Here is a 17,993-nt window from a genome sequence, read left to right on the forward strand (position 1 = left end):
CAATAGGGCATCCACCAACCAAGCCTGAAGACAAACCACCTCGGTACAAAACTGAGGGAGAAGAGAGTTGTGAGGGGAAGCAAAAAAGATCGATCCAGAAAGTCCCAAACCGGAAACAAAGGTCCCGGAACAGAGGTACAGAGAGATGGAACTGAACCGAGGATGGAAGATTGGAAGGTTGTGGCTCAAGCTGTCCGCATGCAAGTTCAGGTGACCCTGAATGTAAACAGCACTCAGTGTCAACAGGAAGCCAGCAAATTCAGTGACGCGCACCGGGTCCCCCTAGCGGATCAAGTAACAGCAAGCCACCTGATTGTCGGTACGAACCAACAGACTCGCTCTTTGGAGGGAGACCTGAAAGAACAGCATCGTCAGCCAAACGGCTGCCAACTCCAGCCAATTCGAGGAACGGGCGCTCTCCTCCCGAGACCACTTGGCCCCCCAGCCCCAAAGACTGGTGTTTGTCATCAACAAGAGAGGGGAGGAGGAAGCTTAAACTGCACCCTTTTATCCAGATTGGTAGTGCACAGCCACTAGTCCAAATCCTTAACCAGAACAGGGGAGAGAGGAACCAGAGTGTCTTAACCCCTTGGCTGCGGCAGGAATTCCGCCGCAGCGCTGGGGGGGAGTTTGGGGGCACTACGGTGGCGCCGTGCTCATGACGGAACCACTCCGTCATGAGTCACTGTTGAGCTGTGCTCATGACGGAGCGGTTCCGTCATGACTCCGCCCACGGCGCTAATCGCCCGCACAGGCGGGGAATAAGCGCCGCGTGGGCGGAGCGGCCGCCAATGGCCGCAGCATGACGGAACCACTCCGTCATGAGCACAGGGCACCCGTGGCTCATGACGGAGTGGTTCCGTCATGAGCACGGAACGGGTTAACCTGCACGGGAGTGGTCCCACTGAGACAACAGATGATTCACCAAGGGCTTGAGGTAAGTCGAAGGAACCACAGCCATGGTTGCAGCCATCAACCCCTGGACCCGCAACTAAACCGAGTTGGGCAGATGGGCAACTCAGCAGGCCCTGTAGAAGAAGTTGGAGAGTAGAGATCCGAGCAGGAGGGAGAAACACTGCCCCCAACAAGGTGTCGAAAAGTCCCCCGATAAACTGAAGTGTCTGAACAGGGACCAGATGAGATTTCGCCAGATTCAGCGTGAACCCCAGACCCTGGAACATGGCCATCATCGCCTCCACTTCCAGAAGAGCCTTAGGAAGGGAGGAAGCGTAGATCAAACAATCATCAATATAGGGAAACACAGAGAAACCCTAAAGCTGCAAAACCCCCACAGCAGGAGCCAATACCTTGGTAAAAGTCCAGGGAGCAGTAGAGAGGCTGAAAGGCAATACCCAAAACTGGTAATGGACCCCACTCACTGCAAACCTCAGGAACCGCTGGCTTCCCGGAGGGACAGGAACGTGAAAATAAGCGTCTTGTCTTCTAAGTCCAGAGAAGCAAAAAAATTGCTCTTTTGGACGAGGGAAATGATGGACTGCAAGGTGACCATCGACAATGATTCAGCCGCACCAATTTGTTCAAAGCCTTGAGATTCAGAATCGGGCAGAATGAACCATCAGGTTTTGGAACCAGTAAGAGAGTGGAATAGAACCTCAGGCCCCGTTCTGCCTTTGGAACCAGGAGAACAGCTCCCTTTGCCAGCAACAGGTCCACACCTGACAGCATAGCAGATCTTTTCACGGTCTCTTGACAATGGAGTAACCTGAAAACAGTCCAAAGGGGGAGGGCCCTGGAATGGAATCTGGTAACCCTGATCGATGACTGACAGTACCCACTGGTCGGAAATCAGACTTGACCAATGATCCAGGAACAAATGGAACTGAGCCCCCACCTTGGCATAGTCACTTTTGGCCAGCACCCTGTGGCTGCTGCTGGTGCTGAGGCTGGGATTTATAATGTAACGCAGACCCCGGACCATGGGTCAGTCCATGAAAGTGCTGAGAAGAAGACAGATAACCCTGAAACCCTTGCTTATTGGAAAAAGGACTTCTTCTTCTGCACACTCTGAAAAGGCTTCAACAACTTCTTCTCCTCCGCAGACCGCTCCACCATCGTGTTCAAATCGTCCCCAAAAAAACGGGGACCATCAAAAGACAGTTTATGAATGAAGGCCATCTTAGCAGCGTCAAGATGCCAAGGCTTTGTCCAAAGAGACATCCGACCAGCTACCGCTGCCCTGGCAACCGAGGAGAAGTCAAAACTCACATCAAACAGAAACTGAGCCAAGACCTCCATCTGCGCCAAGAGAGTAGTGGGGCCCTCCTCATCCTGAAGACAGTCAAACAACTTCTCGATATCCTTGATAAGGACCTGCGAGGCATAGGCAGAGTAAGTGCTAGCCCAAACCACAAAATGAGAAGCAGCAAAAGAACACTTCGGAGCAGACTCCACCTTCCGCTCAATCGGGTCAGCAAGGAAAGCCTCCTCCAAAGATAAAGCAGAATCCATAAAGGGAAAAATAGAATTGACTTTAGGAACTTGAGGAAACTGGGAATTAAACTCCACCAGGCGATACCTTTTCCCCTTAAGGGGCTTATATAATGGAAATAAAGAAAACACAAGCGTTTTGAATAGGCCTGTCCTGAGGGACGACTGCCTCACATTGTAGGGACTGGGACGAGGAGAACATATGAGGGGGTAATGTTTATTTCTGAGCTAGACAGTAAGGCATGTTATGATGGAGAGCCTTATGAGTGGTGCAGGTAGGTCTCAGAGTCCATCTCTTATCCACTGGAACCCGGTTCAGAGATCTTAGTACTGAGAAGAAATGTTCCATTATCAGAGTCACTTCTGTAGTCCGACTGGGCAGGAAGCTGCGGTTCTGACACAAACGACATCCTCTTTGGGCTTTTACGGCGGAGTTGGCAGGTGATTCCAAAACAACTGGTGCAGCCAAAAAGACAACAAGCATTGGCATAGCCAATATGTCTCGCTTTTGGGACCTTGTAAGTGTTTAGGCATGACGGCCGTGAGTGCTTTTCTCCCATTAGCTAGTCTAGTTTGCATTAACATGCACGTGTTTAATATTTATGTTCACAAAAAGGCAAAGGTTATTACCACAAGCTCTCAGTCTGGCAGTAGTTAACCATTGTCTGCCTAAGAGGTATAAAGAGCCACTGTTTGGTTGCAATTCAATTCTTTTTGAAGTGTTAAGAGGTAATGGGGCAGTCCTACTACAGATCAGTGGTAGGAAGGAGGAGCCAATAGAAGGAGTCCACTCCATGGAGCAGATTTGCTGACAGTTCAGAGCCAGGGATTATGGTCTCCAACCTTTTCTGTGATAAGAGTTATTTAGATTTAATGAAAATCATCACAAGCTACTATTTTTATAATAATTAGTGTTGTAATAATGACCATTATAATAGGGGAGAGGATATAGCCTAACGGCTAGGACGGGCAACCTTAAATCTGGGGAACTTGGTTCAAGTCTCGGCAATGACGCTCAACATCCTGTGATTCTAGGCAAATCACGTAATCTCCCTGTACCTAACAAAAATTAATGTATCTGTCTGTAACACAACTGGTGCTCATGTAAAGTGCTCTGATACCCAATACCTCAGGGTCAAGTTCGCACTATATAAAACTCAGGGAATAAAAGACCATAACAGAGATTACATTAGTGGCTGCTATATACAAGATTACTAGCAGTGATCACCTCAGTTCATCAGGCACGTGTGCCAGTGCTTGTGTAAAAAAGGTGTTGTGACTGTGGAATGCCTCTACCTGGGTAATACATAACAGACAACATAGTTACAATGACCCACTCAAATAGACATAGATATATTTTGGAAAAATTAACGATTTTGGTCCAAGCATTCGCTCATGAGTTCTGAAAATACATACATTGACATCTTGAATATACACTTTTAAATGTTGGTACACATGTATTATTGCAGCCAAGCAAATGTATCTAATAGGTTTCAGTAGGGCGGCATGCAGGGGAGCTGCTTATGGGTAGCTGAAGAACTACCAGTAGCTTGTGATCTGCTCATTAGAGAAGCTTGGATTAGAGGGTGCAGGCCAGTAGAGTGAAAGGGGCTAAGACCACCACGTCTGAAGGCCCCTGGGGGGAGTAGCAGCGATGGGGTTGTCGTCATGGGGAAGAGAGGATATGCCTGTGGTACAGAGGCAGAGCCACCGCTCCATTTCCAGTCTTGCATTAGAACAAAAGACGCTAACTGTAACCTCACTAACTCACAGGCCACTCTGCATAACCAGTCGCTTACCATCATTTAAAAAAAATCACAAGGAAAAAATAATCCCTTCCAGTGCCAAAGGAGCTTTCAATAGTGCAGCATATGCACAACGGTCTCAGTGACCCACGGCACCTAAAAGAGTGTCTGTTTTTTTAATACCAACCAAGCAGCTGGGAGGCCAGTTTGCTCTCTGTATTAAGGCCAATGCCATCCTTGCTTTGCCACTGTCCTGCATTTATACCTCCACCACATTATATGCTGATTATAGGGCAAATCTTACAAATAAAGTAAGAATTACTTACTTAAGGTTAACCATCAAAAAGTGTACTTTCCAACGTCTTTGCAAATATGTATGCTAAAAGGCTTCAAAGTTTTAATGGCACATGAGAAAGCCATCCAGCTACTCAAGATTTTTTTATGTATTCTGGGACTTATACACCTGACTTACTACTGGGTAAAGAAGAGTATGATAAAAACCTAACCTGGATTACGTATTCATGCATGGACAAGGGAAACATGAGGGTTCAGATTTATATTGTTTTAATGTGCTTTTTATAACATCTGTAGGAGAGTAGGATCTGCTTCTTATAGTTACCCCCCGCTTTTTGCTGATGCATCACTGTTTTTCGACTTTAGTCTGGCTGGGATCCTGCTATCCAGGACCCCAGCCTAGTTGCTTCCTCTCTAAAATGATTGCATGTACTTTAGGTACACCACAGATTGGATTCTGGGGTACACTATAAGTCCCTAGTATATGGTATACTATATACCTAGGGCATAGGTACCCTGGAGGCCTCTCAGAGGCTGCAGCATGTATTATGCCACCTCTGGGAGACCATTCAAAATGACCCAACAGGTCTGCTACAGCAGCCTGTGTAAGGAGGTGTATGCACCCCTTACTTAGAAATAGGTTCACTACATCTATCCATATCACTGCACATACAACCTATCAGTCACCCCTATGGCGGTCCTTATCAATCCTGAAGGCAGGGTGCTGGGTTTTATGTGAGAGGGTGCACCTGCATGAGCAGAACCCCTCTGCAGCCTTCGGAACCTCTATTACGGGTTGTTTGTGATGCAGCCAAACCATATACTCTTAAGTGCATTATAACCTCGCTGTAAATGCTAACTTTCGAATGGCTGCATGGAAACATGTCGTGTATGGTGTCAAGCACCTTGGAATTATACCTCCCCGACAGTAACTGGTGGGGGAGGTATGATTCCACCCTACTAGCGGGAGAAATATGACTTCACCGCTACACCCGGTACCAGCTTGACAGAACCCTGACATCACAAAATGGATGCTGCCAGCCACAGACACAAGTCTGCCCTCCTGCTGCTGGACGAAACTCCGGCACGGGGAGACTGGAAAATAGGTTTCCTGTCACAGGGAGGTGTGACCACCTCCCAGACAGGCTTTAGTGTATTGGGGCTGGGTGGGTGCACTCTAAGAGTGCATTGATGTCTGTACTGGAGGCACATTTGGTGTCCCTGTGCATAGTCCAGCTCAAACCAGTTTCAGGGGCTGCCAGCCCCTGCTCTGGCACGAAACTGGACAAAGGACATGGGTGTAGCCACCCCTCTGTCCTGACCCTCCCAAAGGTGGGTCCCCAGAGTTTGTCCCACCCCTTCCTTGGATATAAAGTAGGAACCCCCGGCTACAGGACTTTAGATTTACCTGGACGAAACTCTGCTACAGAATCCCAGAACTTCAACTATCTACACGACGTTTGATGACCTTACAATCTCCCTTGGCACCAAAGACGCATCTGTCCGGTTTGCAACTACGAAGCTCCTGAAGGACTCTGAAGACTTTGCAACACAGGAGGCGGGTTTCCAAGCTTCCCCGAGGCCGATCCGTGCTCTCAGCCAACCTGAGACCCAAAGCCCTCGTGGGGTCCGTGCAACCCGAACCCCTGGACACCGTGCACATTTGCTGCAGCATATGCTTTTTGGCTATCTTTGAGGCTGTGGTTTGGGCAAATTTGTAGTACAGACCCCGAGCAGTGATTCCACCGAAGATTACTGGCCTACACTCCTCGAGTGTCCCGTGGGCTGGTATTTAGTGATTCTTCTCGAGGTCCCTTCGCAATCCCTTGTCCGTCGACTTGTGGGTCCCTGAGAAGGGTACTTTAACTTTCAACGGGCTTACCTGGTTGCTCCAGGCGTGCCCTGACTCTCCATCGCTTGGGGAGTCCACAGGACCTTTCTAGTCCACACCGAAGCCTTTTTACACTCAAAGAGTGGGTAGCCGTTGCCAAGGCTTGTTGGCCTCCAATCCGGTTATAATCTGATAAACCAAGCTGCTTTACATTCCTTCAAGACTTAGCCTGAAGGCTGCTCTCCATAACTACCACTAGGATAGCTTTCAATAAAGGTTGTCTTTAACCTCATCATCAATAAGGGTTGTTTGGACTGGTACAAGGTGCCCACTTTAATTAGTGGACAGAATATACCAGGCCAACTTCTCACAATATCTCTCTACAAAATGTAAATAGGTTGGGTGTTTACTGGCTGTGTTCTGCACTACACAAAAAATAAAGCAACCCTAAGATAGCCCAGCCCTGTGGAGCGGGGCGAGAGATTAAGACTGAGCAGTTAGTGCAGGACCAGAAGGTGTGGGCAGCCCTTCTGGCCAGTGGTTGCAGGGCAGTGGGAACAGTACTTCATCCCTGTAGAACACACAGTGTAGAGTTTGAATGAAGGACACTCTCACCCGACAGAGCAGTGTGTGAAGAGCCTGCATAAAGGGTATTGTAGCCCAATGAAACAGTGGGGGGGTGCTTATGGGAAAGGGGGCGCTCCGCAGAGCACTGGGTGTGGGGCCAGCGGTAATGGTACTTTAGCCTCACAATGCAATGGATGCCGGGTCTATGGGAGGAGACAGCTTCGTAGAGTAGTGGGTGCAAGGCTTGTGGGAGGGGTAAAGTAGAGAAATCGAGCTGTAGGTGCGAGGCATTATTGTAGGAAACTGGCTCCTTATATACTACACCAAAATGAGGTATAGTGTGTATAGAGTCCAGGTGACCCCAGAGGTAGGCAGAGGTTAAAAAGTTAGATAGACCCTTACTCTCTATTTGTGGTAGAGTGATCGAACAGTAAGGCAGTATCAGAGGACAGTGTTAAGCATTTGATGTACACACTCAGTCAGCAAATGAATTCACACACTCAAAAACTGAACTCTAGGCCAATTGTTTTTGTATTAAAAAAAAATATACTGTTGTTTTATTTTAGAACCAAGCAAGCCTGGCACAGGTAAGCATAAAATACTTTACAGGAATAAGCTGCTGATTGTAGAACAGTTGAAAATGCAATGGAAATTGTACTTTGTTTGATTTACAGGGAATGCAGTAGATTGCAACACTTAGCAAATACAGTACATTGGAATGAATAGGCTTTTTCAGTAAATTGCAGGTAAGTTACTTTTCTCATTACTTTTCTAACTCAGTGCTGGATACCTAAATTCAGCACTGGCACATTTCCCGGAAACAGGTAAGTAAATATGTTTTGGTTATTCACAGGATTTTTAAAGAATATCTTTAGATTTCAAAACTCCACACTTAGTTGTTTTGTGGAAGAAAAATAGTGCATTGAAATGAATAGGCTTTTTCAGTAAATTGCAGGTAAGTTACTTTGTACGTTACTTTTCTTACTCAGCACTGGGACATTTCCTGTAAACAGATGAGTAAATACGTTTTGGTTATTTGTGCGATTTTTAAAGAATATTTTTAGATTTCAAAACTCCACACTTGAAACTTTTTGGAAGAATATTGGCAATGTTTACCTATGGAGGAAAAACAGGTTATCGGTTCACACGTAAGTAATCCTCTGTGGGAGTTAAGGTTCTGGGGTTAGACTCAGGGGTCCCCCAGGTTCGGTGATTCACATTTGTTTCACCCTCAGCGGCACTAGGGCGGCCGGGTGCAGAGTGTTGAGGCCCAATGTTATAATATGGAGGATAGGGGGCCTCCGGTTGGTGGCTGCTGGCAAGCAGGCCACACGGCTGTGGAAGCAAAGTTCCTAGGGTTTAGGTCAGGGCACATAGGGAACCAAATTAGCACCAAAGGTGCACCCTCAGCGGCACTAGGATGGCCGGGTGCAGGGTGCTGTTTTGAGGTCGGTGCCCTGTTGTTTTCAATAAAGAACCTCCGGTTTGCAAAAGCACTGCAGGCAAGGAGATGAAGGACTTCTGGGTGCGACCACCACTTCTAGACGTAAGTTGGGAAGTTAAAGGTTGGTTAGGCACCATACCATTGAATTGGGCACACAAGGCATTGGGGTGCAGGGGTGCCTTTCGGGGTTGAATCTTCTTACCAGCTCTGGGTCACCGTCAGGGGGGCCTTCTGGATTTAGGCTGTGGGCGTTGGCTGGAGGCTTGAGGCAGGTCAGGGGTCGCCGGATCTCAGGTCAGGATCGCCGGGGTGACCTCCTCGTGGTGTTTTTCCGCTCTGGCCGGGTTTGGCAAGTGCAGAGTGGGCTGGATGGCAGTCTCCGGCTGCTGCCAGAGGTTGCAGTTGAACAAATCCGGTGTTCACGGGAGAAGCAGTCTTTGGAAGTAAAGGCAGGCAGGTCCTCTGGGGTATTTGAGGTTGCTGGCTGCAGGACACACCGGGATTTCGCAGGAGCAGGTTCGAGGGGAGACAGGCCGGTAGGGCTTGGGCCAAGTCCGTGGGTGTCGTCCTCTTGTTAACTGGCTGCACGGCTGTTCGGTCCTTCTTCTTCTTTTCTTCTTGTTGTCAGGCTGGATCTGAGGAAGCAAGGTTCAGGGTGGCCCCTAAATACTAGATTTAGGGGTGTTACAGGTAGGTTAAGGGCAGGGACCAATTATTCCCTTCTCTGGGGTGGGTACACTCCCTATCGTGTCACCCTCCAGTGGGAGGGGGGCGGGAGCCTGTCCCTGGTTGGCTAGGTCCCCCCATCCTCAAGATGGCGGGGACTCAGAATTGTGCTTCACCTCACCTCCCCCACCTGAGGGGTGGAGTTGTCAGAGGTGGGCACACCTCTTTCCCTCACTTGTTATTCTCGCCAGTTCTCCCACCCAAAGTGGGGGGTAGAACCAGTGGGGACCAGTTACTGAAAGCAGCAGAATGGTCTGGGGAGGCTCACAAAGGCGGCATGCCTTTGAAGCTTCCCCTTCATGAACCCTGCCTATCCTGGGGGAGGAGGCTTGGCACCTCATCCCAGGATGTGCATTGTTTCAGGCATGCGAGAGCAGCAGGCTCTCGACCCAGGGGTCCAGAAACATGTCTGTTGGTGGCAGCCTAAGCAACCACTCAGTCGGCTCACTAGAAGTTGGTCAAGTTTCAGGGGGCATCTCTAAGATGCCCTCTCTTGTGCATTTTACATTAAATCCCACACTGGCATCAGTGTGGGTTTAATGTGGTGAGAAGTTTGATACCAAACTTCCCATTCTTCAGTGTAGCCATTATGGTGCTATGGAGTTCGTAATGACAAACTCCCAGCACCATATACTCTTTATGACAGCACTGCACTTACAGTGCCAAGGAATGGACTTGGGCACTGTAGGGGTACAGGGCTCATGCACCTGTACCCTCACCACTGACATAGGGCACCCAGCTAGAGGGGTGACTGATGTATGCCAGGGCAGTGGTTTGTGGGCATGGCACACAGAGATGTGTGCTATCTCGACTCTTCACTTTGTTCTGCACCAAGACACACAGCCTGCAAAGGCAGTGTGTGAGTGTCAGGGTACAGGACCTCTAAGGGTGGCACAATAAGTGCTGCAGCCCTCAGAGGCCTTCTCTGGTCACAGTGCCCTGGGTACCTGTGGTACCATTTACCAGGGGCTGACATGTGGCCAGAGATGCCAATTGGGTTTAGGCTTCAATGCAATATTAGGGAAGGAACATAGGCCCTGTGTACCTGATTAGCAGGAGCCCAGGGCACACTCAGTCAAAGAATATCAGCAATTCAGCAAAAAGTGGGGGCATACCATGCAAGAAAGAGGGAACTTTCTCACAATTATTATAGCACCGCAGACCAGTAGGAGTTGATCTGCAGGAGGGGTACTCTAGCCCTGTAGATCTGGGTGAATAGAGTCAGTGGGAGGGTATTCAAGCCACACACAGCAGTGGTTGTCGGGCCTCCAGAAGTGGTACTCGAGCATTGTGGACCAATGCATATGGACCGTGCCTGAGAGGTACCCTATCCTTGCTTAGCAGTGGGTACATTGCCTGCAGGAGGGTCATCCCAATAGAGCAACGGGTTTAGACCCTGCAGGAAGAGTTCATATGCTCAAAATAGAGTCAAACATGGAGGACAATCCTGTGCACACATACAGTTTATCAAATCAATGTTGACAAGGGTAAGTACAGAAATGACAAAAGAAGCATCCGCATATGAACAGGTGGTTCTGTTTAATAGGCGTAACCAGCCGACACGTGTTTCGTCATGGAAAGAGTAGACCACGACTCTTCAGGGCTGTAGCCTTAGCCAGAAAAACAATGGATGCCCACAACCGGTGATAATTCCAACCCGGCTGGGTAAACAACACAATGAGTGAGAACAGTAGGTCATTCAGACCAGACAAATCTGTATAAACTCTTAATATTCGAGCAAAAGTGGTCCTAAAGGTGCCTACCACCAGTAACGTAAAATCAAGTCTTCAAAGTAGAACCTGTATGGCCGTATTCAAAGTGTATTGGCTCTGACCAGTAAGTATTGGGCAAAAGTTCCAGCACGAGTAAGTCCAAGCGACAATAGTCACTGTAGTTGGTGTGTCAAGCGTCCTGGCGGCATAAATTTGGTGTACGAGTGAAGACTCTTGCCATAGAGTCAAACATGGGACTGCTTCGTGATTTACATGGTAGCTACTGAGGAACTTCAACTAAAATCCTGGGACTTATTGAAGCACATATGCCTCACAGTCCTGTCGTTTTGGGGTCGCAAAAATAAGTCTAATTAACATGGTCAGTAGAACAGGCTAATGTAAAGCTTATTAGTGGTCCCTTGGCAGCAGTTAGGTGTCAAGTCTGGGCTGCTAATGCTAACAAGTGTCACAATGCTACAAATTGTGACTGGGTCTACAAAGTACAGAATGTGAAGATGTGAAGAAGCAGGGTAAGGTGTATCACCAACCACTTGGTTTGAACGGTGGGGGTTCAGTACCTGGGACAGCGGCTTTGGGGCAACTGGTCAAGACCTAGATGGACAGGCCCAGCTCCACAGTAAGTCAACAATCAGAGCAAGGAGTTGGGAAGTAGAGTGTGGCTTTGATAATACAGGAACACATGGCATCGCCTTCTGATAGCAACAGCATAATACATATGAGTTCACATGACTCCCCTCGTGGTGGGGGGGTGGTGCCTTCTTCCTCCACTGGGTGTGTGTTGCTGTTGTGCCTGCAACTGCAGGGCACTGAGGGTTGCAGTTCTTGGGGGTACGTGGTGCTGGGACAGTTGGCATCCCCGTGGCATCACACATCCTCGGCGGGGACGTGTGATGGTGTGGATGCGGGTTCCACTCTTTCTCCCGGTAGTGGAGCGGATGCTGATGTTAGGGATGGTGCTGGTGGTGCCCATAAAAGGTGTGTACTTCTTTCAACCCGAGGCTCCCCAGGAGGCGATGGAAACCATCAAGACTCAATGTCTCGTTATCCCTGTATCGCATGAAGAGCGTGAGGAGCTGCTGTCGCTGAGCTCATGCTGCCTTGGTAAACTCAGGGACCAAACAACAAGGAGAGAGCCTGCCCAAAATTAGTTTTAGAGGGTCCTCAATAGGATCCCAGAGTAATAAAAGACAGTCCGGAACAGACAGTAGCAATTAATCAATCATTTTATTTTTTATATATTTTGAATAGATTAAATATAGTGTATAGTAAAAGATATTTTCTCATATTCAATCATACAAATACGGAATCAATATCAACAGATAGAACAAACAAATAGGAGAAACATATAACATTGGTATCATCAGTACATATTATCAAGATACAAGGTTCCACACAATCAGTCACGCAAAATATTCTTCAACCATGCTAGCAACCATTCAAATTCACACATTCACAATTGAAACAATCCAGGACAGCATCAGTGAAAATCATAAGCCACATGATGGTAGGATGGGAAGAGTACATAAACCATCCATGAAGTGTCAGGTGGTGAGATCCAACAACCTAACAACTTAAGCGCCACCGCGCGTTTTGGTGTGTAGCCCCAGCCGGGGCCACACCTTCATCAGGGCGAAGATGGTCAAACAGCTCTGGGACCAACAGACAAACCTATCGGGAGAGAGCCAAGGAGTTATTTATATATATATATCGATATCGTCGAGAGGATAGGCAGGGAGTGACGAACTCGTTCCGCTCCACCGGTAGGTAGACAGAAAAGGATTTATAGTAATGGGTGTCCAAAGTTCCTTCCAAGGGTCTACGACCATATGTCGTGTCCGCAGACAACTGCAGAGTAAGGGATAAGGCTAGTTCAAAGGCACAGGATGCACAGATATTGTAATGTGGCCGGCAAGAGTTTCTCAGGATCAAGGCTTCCTCATTGGGTCGTTAATAGGTCAGTCCATACATCGGCAACTGAAACCGGCGGGCTTCTAATCAGGATCGTTTTCCGGCGCGCGTCGCTCGTCAAGTCGAACGGCAGGAAGAAACTGGCTGAAATTTGAGATTTGGCTGATTTGTCAGAAACCGGTCCCAGGATGCTTGTTTCCGGTCCAGGGGAGACATGGCTTGGTAGTTCGGGCTGGAATGTTCCCATGAGGCACAGGGTCAGACTGATTTGCATATGGCCATGTCTGAACTGGGGTGGCGGAGTGAGCTAAAGAATGATGATGGATTAAACCCAGATCAGTTGACTGGGGGTGAGTGCTTGCAATGTTCAACACTCCGTCCATCATCCCCTTTGGTTTTGCTTTGTTAGTCTTTACAGCAGAGCATCTGGATGAAACCTACTCCTGAAGAATAGGTGAAATTCTGAGCAAACTCAGGGTTGTCTGGTACCCCTCCCTCTTCCTTCATTTGTTCTGGAAAGTGGTGTCCTAACCAGAAAAGGCAACTTCAGAGGCTCAACAAAAGCTTGTGGGTGGTTGGTATCAACTCAGGTGGGCAGGCAGCTTAGGTCTTTTCATCGCTGACTACCTGGGATCACTGGCAAGTTAACAAACCAGTGTTTAATGAATCTGCAGCAAAATTCTCCCAACAAAATCTGTGCCGTGCCATTTGTTAGAGATAATCATTTCACACAAAGTTGCCTTGAAAGAACTGTGGCTCTCACGAAAAGAGCTGCTTAAACAAGGCCTGCTTTCTTGGCACCCTAGTGCACCGCAGAAGGGAGAGGGCTGCTCTCTACAAATAGAAACACTGCCTGGGCAGAGCCAGTCATTATTCTACTTAACCAAGCAGGCTCTACGGCAGCAGCCCACACCCAAAGTTTGCCGGGGCGTGGTGGCCTGCTCTCGTGAGCCAGCTGGCTGGGAGGAGGGGAGCCCTCGCTGCTTGCTGGAGGGAGGATCGCTGGGAAGTGACGTGATGTTGCGCAGGCACTGCCCTCTCGAGCAGACAGGGCAGGGGATTTGTGCTCAGCAGATGCTGCCGTTCTAGACGCATCCTGCAGCTGAGCTAAAAGAGACTCTCGGTGCTGCGCGCTCTCTGCAGCCAGTGCGAACAAAGGCAGGAGACAGGGTCTGGGGAATAACCGTCTGCGCTCACGGGGAGCTGACAGAGCCTGCTGGGACTTACAGGGGCCACATCAAGCCTGCCATTTATTTGCAACAAAAATCTAGACCGGTCACTCGCTGAGCCTGAGCCTCGAACTCTGGTTGACTCGGCAGAGCTGCAAGCACGCACTCACAGACAGCGAGAACACGTCAGAGGCTCGCACGCTCGCAGCCGCCTGCGCCTAGAGTTCGTAGGCTGAGGCGCTGCCGCAGGCTGTAAGGCAGCCAAGTGCTGACGGAGTCCAGCTTGGACAGGAGCAGAGATGGAGACTGCGGCGGACTTTTACTTCGCCGTGCCCTTCTTGTTCACCGTGCTGGCCGTCATCCTGGCCTCGGTGTTCGTGAAAATGAGGTCAGGCAAAGAGGAGGAGAAGAAGACAGACGAAGCGGCCACCGGAGAGGCGCAGGGAGAGGAGGATGGGAAAGGGGTAGAAGAGGTGAAGAGGGCAGAAGAAGATCACAGGGCAGAAGGGGGGCAGAGTGTAGACGGGGTGCCTCAGAGTGTAGAAGAGGAGCATAAGGAAAGAGAGGATCAGAGGGCTGAGGTGGCACGGAAGGCTGAGGAAGTACGTAAGGCTGAGGAGGTACGTAAGGCAGAGGAGGCACGGAGGGTAGAAGAGGCACGGAAAGCAGAGGAGGCGCGGAGGGCCGAGGAAGCACGGAAAGCAGAGGAGGCGCGGAGGGCCGAGGAAGCACGGAAGGTAGAAGAGGCACGTAAGGCAGAGGAGGCGCGGAGGGCAGAGGCGCGGAGGGCAGAGGAGACACGTTGGGCAGAGGAGACACGTTGGGCAGAGGAGACACGTAGGGCAGAGGAGACACGTAAGGCAGAGGAGGCACGGAGGGCAGAGGAGGCACGGAGGGTAGAAGAGGCACGTAGAGCAGAGGAGGCTCGTAAGGCAGATGAGGCGCGGAGGGCAGATGAGGCACGCAGGGCTGAAGAGAGCCGAAGAGCTGAAGAGCGGAGGGCAGAGGAGGCGCGGAGGGCAGAGAAAGATCAGAGAGTCGACAAGCACTGGGCAGACGGGACGCCTACATCCCACCGAGGAGTTCGAGTGGAGGATCTCGGGGCCAAAGATGAAGTGCTGAGGGTCGAGGAGGAGGGAGACGAGGACGACGAGATTGGCAGCGCAGGGCAGCAGCACCCCGCCCCTGGCGCCGGCGCCGCCTGGGCATCCTCCGCGCACCAGAAGCAGGTGAGCTCTTACCAGACCCGGGAGTCTGCCTACCACAGAGATCACTAACATCCAGAGGGGTAAATGTGTGCGCTCTAAAATTATTTTCATAGTGAGGGTTGTTCCGGGTTTCACTGATCAGTGGCACAAGGAGGAACAGTGATATGCCCATCTGTCGGTGGCAGAGTGGGGCTCCACCGTGCACAGCGGGCAACACTCGTTCTACCTGGTGTCGTGTTTCACAAAATGTCAATAATGAACTTGTGGCACTTCGTCCTGTTTCAGAAAGTGCAAGGAGTGGTCTGAGCAGGCAACGCCCCGCCTCCTTCGCTTTGATTTCGTCCCACGCGGTAATTGTCATATGCTCTCTGTCCCATACTCTTTTCTGCCTCACTTAATTCGAGTACCGCAGCACCTTGGCTATTCTGGCGTGGGCCCTAATGCAAGTAATGCAAATTGCATTTCCTCTTGAAACCCTGGTAGGCAGCAAAAGACAGGTATAACCGAGGTACAGTGGAGCCCTCGCACTCCTGGGCCCTGTGACTGGGCCCACCGCGCTCACCAGAGCAACACCCCGATGACATCAAATGTCAGATTACAGATTCTGGGGTGGGCTGGGGTGTGTGAACCCAGTCAGTTTGGCCTGTTCGGGTGACTGGCCAAATCACTTAACCAGAAACGGGTGTACAAAAGGGGGGAGGGGTGGGGGCAGGGAGCGCTACTGTTCAGTTTGCAATCTGCTTGGAGGCAGACTGGCCGAATCCACACTTTGTAGTTCTTGTACAACCCTACAGGTAGGGCCAAATTTGAAGCCTATAATGCTTAAAAAACACTGCTCTCACCTCGCCAAAACTAGTGATAAACATACGCTCAAACACAATTTAAACCGCAGAAAACAGGTTAAGCATCCGCCACACACTCAAGGTTTGGGGGTTTGTTTTTTGCCTTTTTTGATAGTATTTTTTCGGGGAGTTGGGGGGAGGGGGCGTGGCCTTTAGTGACCTTACTTCAGTTTAGAGAAATCAAAGAAAGAAATGTAAGAAGTCACATATACACAAAAAGACCACCTTTAGAGTGGAATTGACAGATAAAGTGCCTGCTCTTACCACCTTTCCTTTGGTCTTGCTCTCTGGGCTGCTCGGGGTCACAGAAGCTGGAGGGTACAACATGGGGATGGATACCGTGGGGTTCCTCCTACAATCTTAAGAGTCTGTACAAGGTGAGCAGGAAGGCCTGCTCCGGTGACTCTGGCCCAGTCACTTAACCATTAACTTGTGTGCAAGGGGGAGCTACTGCTCAGCTCACAAACTCCCTGCATTCAGACTGACCCAATGCCCGCCTTGCAGTTCCCGTTCAAACCTACAGGTAAGGCCCAATGTAAAGGCGCTAAATATTGCGTTTCGCACTTAAAAACCCTTCTCTTACCATGCCGAACCAGTGCTAAACACACTCTCACACACAATGCAAACCACAGAAAACAGATTAAGCAGTCTTTAAACACTTAGGTCAGGGTTTCGCTTTTTTGTCTTTTTTTATTGTATTTTGGGAGGGTCGTTGCCTTTAGTAACCTTAGTACAGTTTAGGGAAAACAAGGTAAATATGTAAGCAGTTATGCATACATAAAAACAGTAGATTTACAGTGAAACTGCACAGCAGAAAGTGCCTGCTCATACCAGCTTTCCTTTGTCCTCGCTCTCTTGCTCGGCTCATTTTGGGCCCAAGGTTCTTCCCAGAGCCATGCTTCTGGCTTGAGCCTGGCAGAGCTTCCAGTTGCTCGCCCACACATAATTTTAATATAGCTTGGCATGTGCATGAAACCGCCTCCCTTAAACGGGGATTCCAGGATCAAGAGGCCTGTCCAGAACACTCAAACTTTCCTTTCACTGTCTCTCTCCCAACCCTATAGGAAAAGTAGAAGTTTAGACAAAGATTGTCATCTTTTCAACGTTCACTGGGGCTATATATCTTTCCAGTTTACTGGTCCGGCATGCGCTTGGGCCCAAGAGAATTTGTAGGGCATTGGGCGACCACTTACTGGCCCTTCCTCAGCTACACTAGTACTGGCCTTTTGAAACGCCGGCCTGTGGAATTAGCTCATAATTTCAAAATGGCCTGCCAGGTGCCTGAGTCTACCCCAGCCCCAATGGCCTTTTAGAGACAAATGTCCATGGAGCGTACCCTTGCTTTCCTCATAACCTGGCATGTGGCTGCGCCTACTCCCGCCTTTCAGAGACACCAGCCTGGCGAGTGCGCTCCTGCACTCCCTCTAGCAGGACCCGTGACTCAATCTACTGCCTTTCTGAGCCACAAGTCAGGTGAGTCAGCTCCTGATTGCCTTTAGCTTGACGTGTGAGTGACTTTGCCCCAACCCTACCTATCTGTCAGAGTCACAGGCTTTTTTAGGCAGTTCCTACTAGTTTCCTCTAGCTTGACATGTGAGTGACTTTATCTCAACTCTACCGGCATGTCAGAGGCATGAATGACCCCCAACGTGAGATCTGAAGTAATGTAATCCTCCCCAGCCCTGCCGGCCTTCCAGACGTACCATTTGATCAGGTGATTTTTGTAAAGACCAGCTGCTTCCCCGCACAAATCCAGTGTTGTTCACAGGCTGCGTAGCCTTTCTCTGGGGCCTCCGTCTGCGTTAATTCTTTCCTGTCTGAACCAGCGCCGAGCGCGTTCGCACGCACACGGGCGTGTCCTGTCACGATTAATACCCGCAGCTCGTCTCTCCGGCCAATTGAGGCTACATTAAAAGCTCCCGATTGGATGTGGGATTAGGGTTTTATTCTCCACAGACCGACACCTGGTCGGCTTCGAGCTCGCTGGATGCGCAGGTCGCTTATGTTTGTTCTCATACACAGCAGCTTCAGGGCTCCCTCTGCCTTATGACTATTTTTTGTCTAAGTTTTTAGTGCGC

At 49.6% G+C, this 17,993-nt stretch overlaps 1 protein-coding gene across 3 annotated transcripts in view; it reads left to right on the plus strand.

Moving 5' to 3' along the window:
- Positions 1–13,618: 13,618 nt before the first annotated feature.
- Positions 13,619–17,993, plus strand: part of MXRA7 (matrix remodeling associated 7) — a 278,558-nt gene continuing 274,183 nt past the window's right edge. For 2 of the 3 annotated variants that reach the window (XM_085616906.1, XM_085616908.1), the window contains exon 1: positions 13,742–15,094. In XM_085616906.1, coding sequence (XP_085473032.1) covers positions 14,165–15,094 — 930 coding nt within the window. In that variant the 5' untranslated portion in view covers positions 13,742–14,164. Of the gene's footprint in view, positions 15,095–17,993 lie in introns of all 3 variants that reach the window. The other variant, XM_085616907.1, reaches the window with a different exon arrangement.

This window comes from Triturus cristatus, chromosome 7 (genome assembly GCF_964204655.1).
Source record: "Triturus cristatus chromosome 7, aTriCri1.1, whole genome shotgun sequence".
Lineage (NCBI taxonomy): Eukaryota > Metazoa > Chordata > Amphibia > Caudata > Salamandridae > Triturus > Triturus cristatus.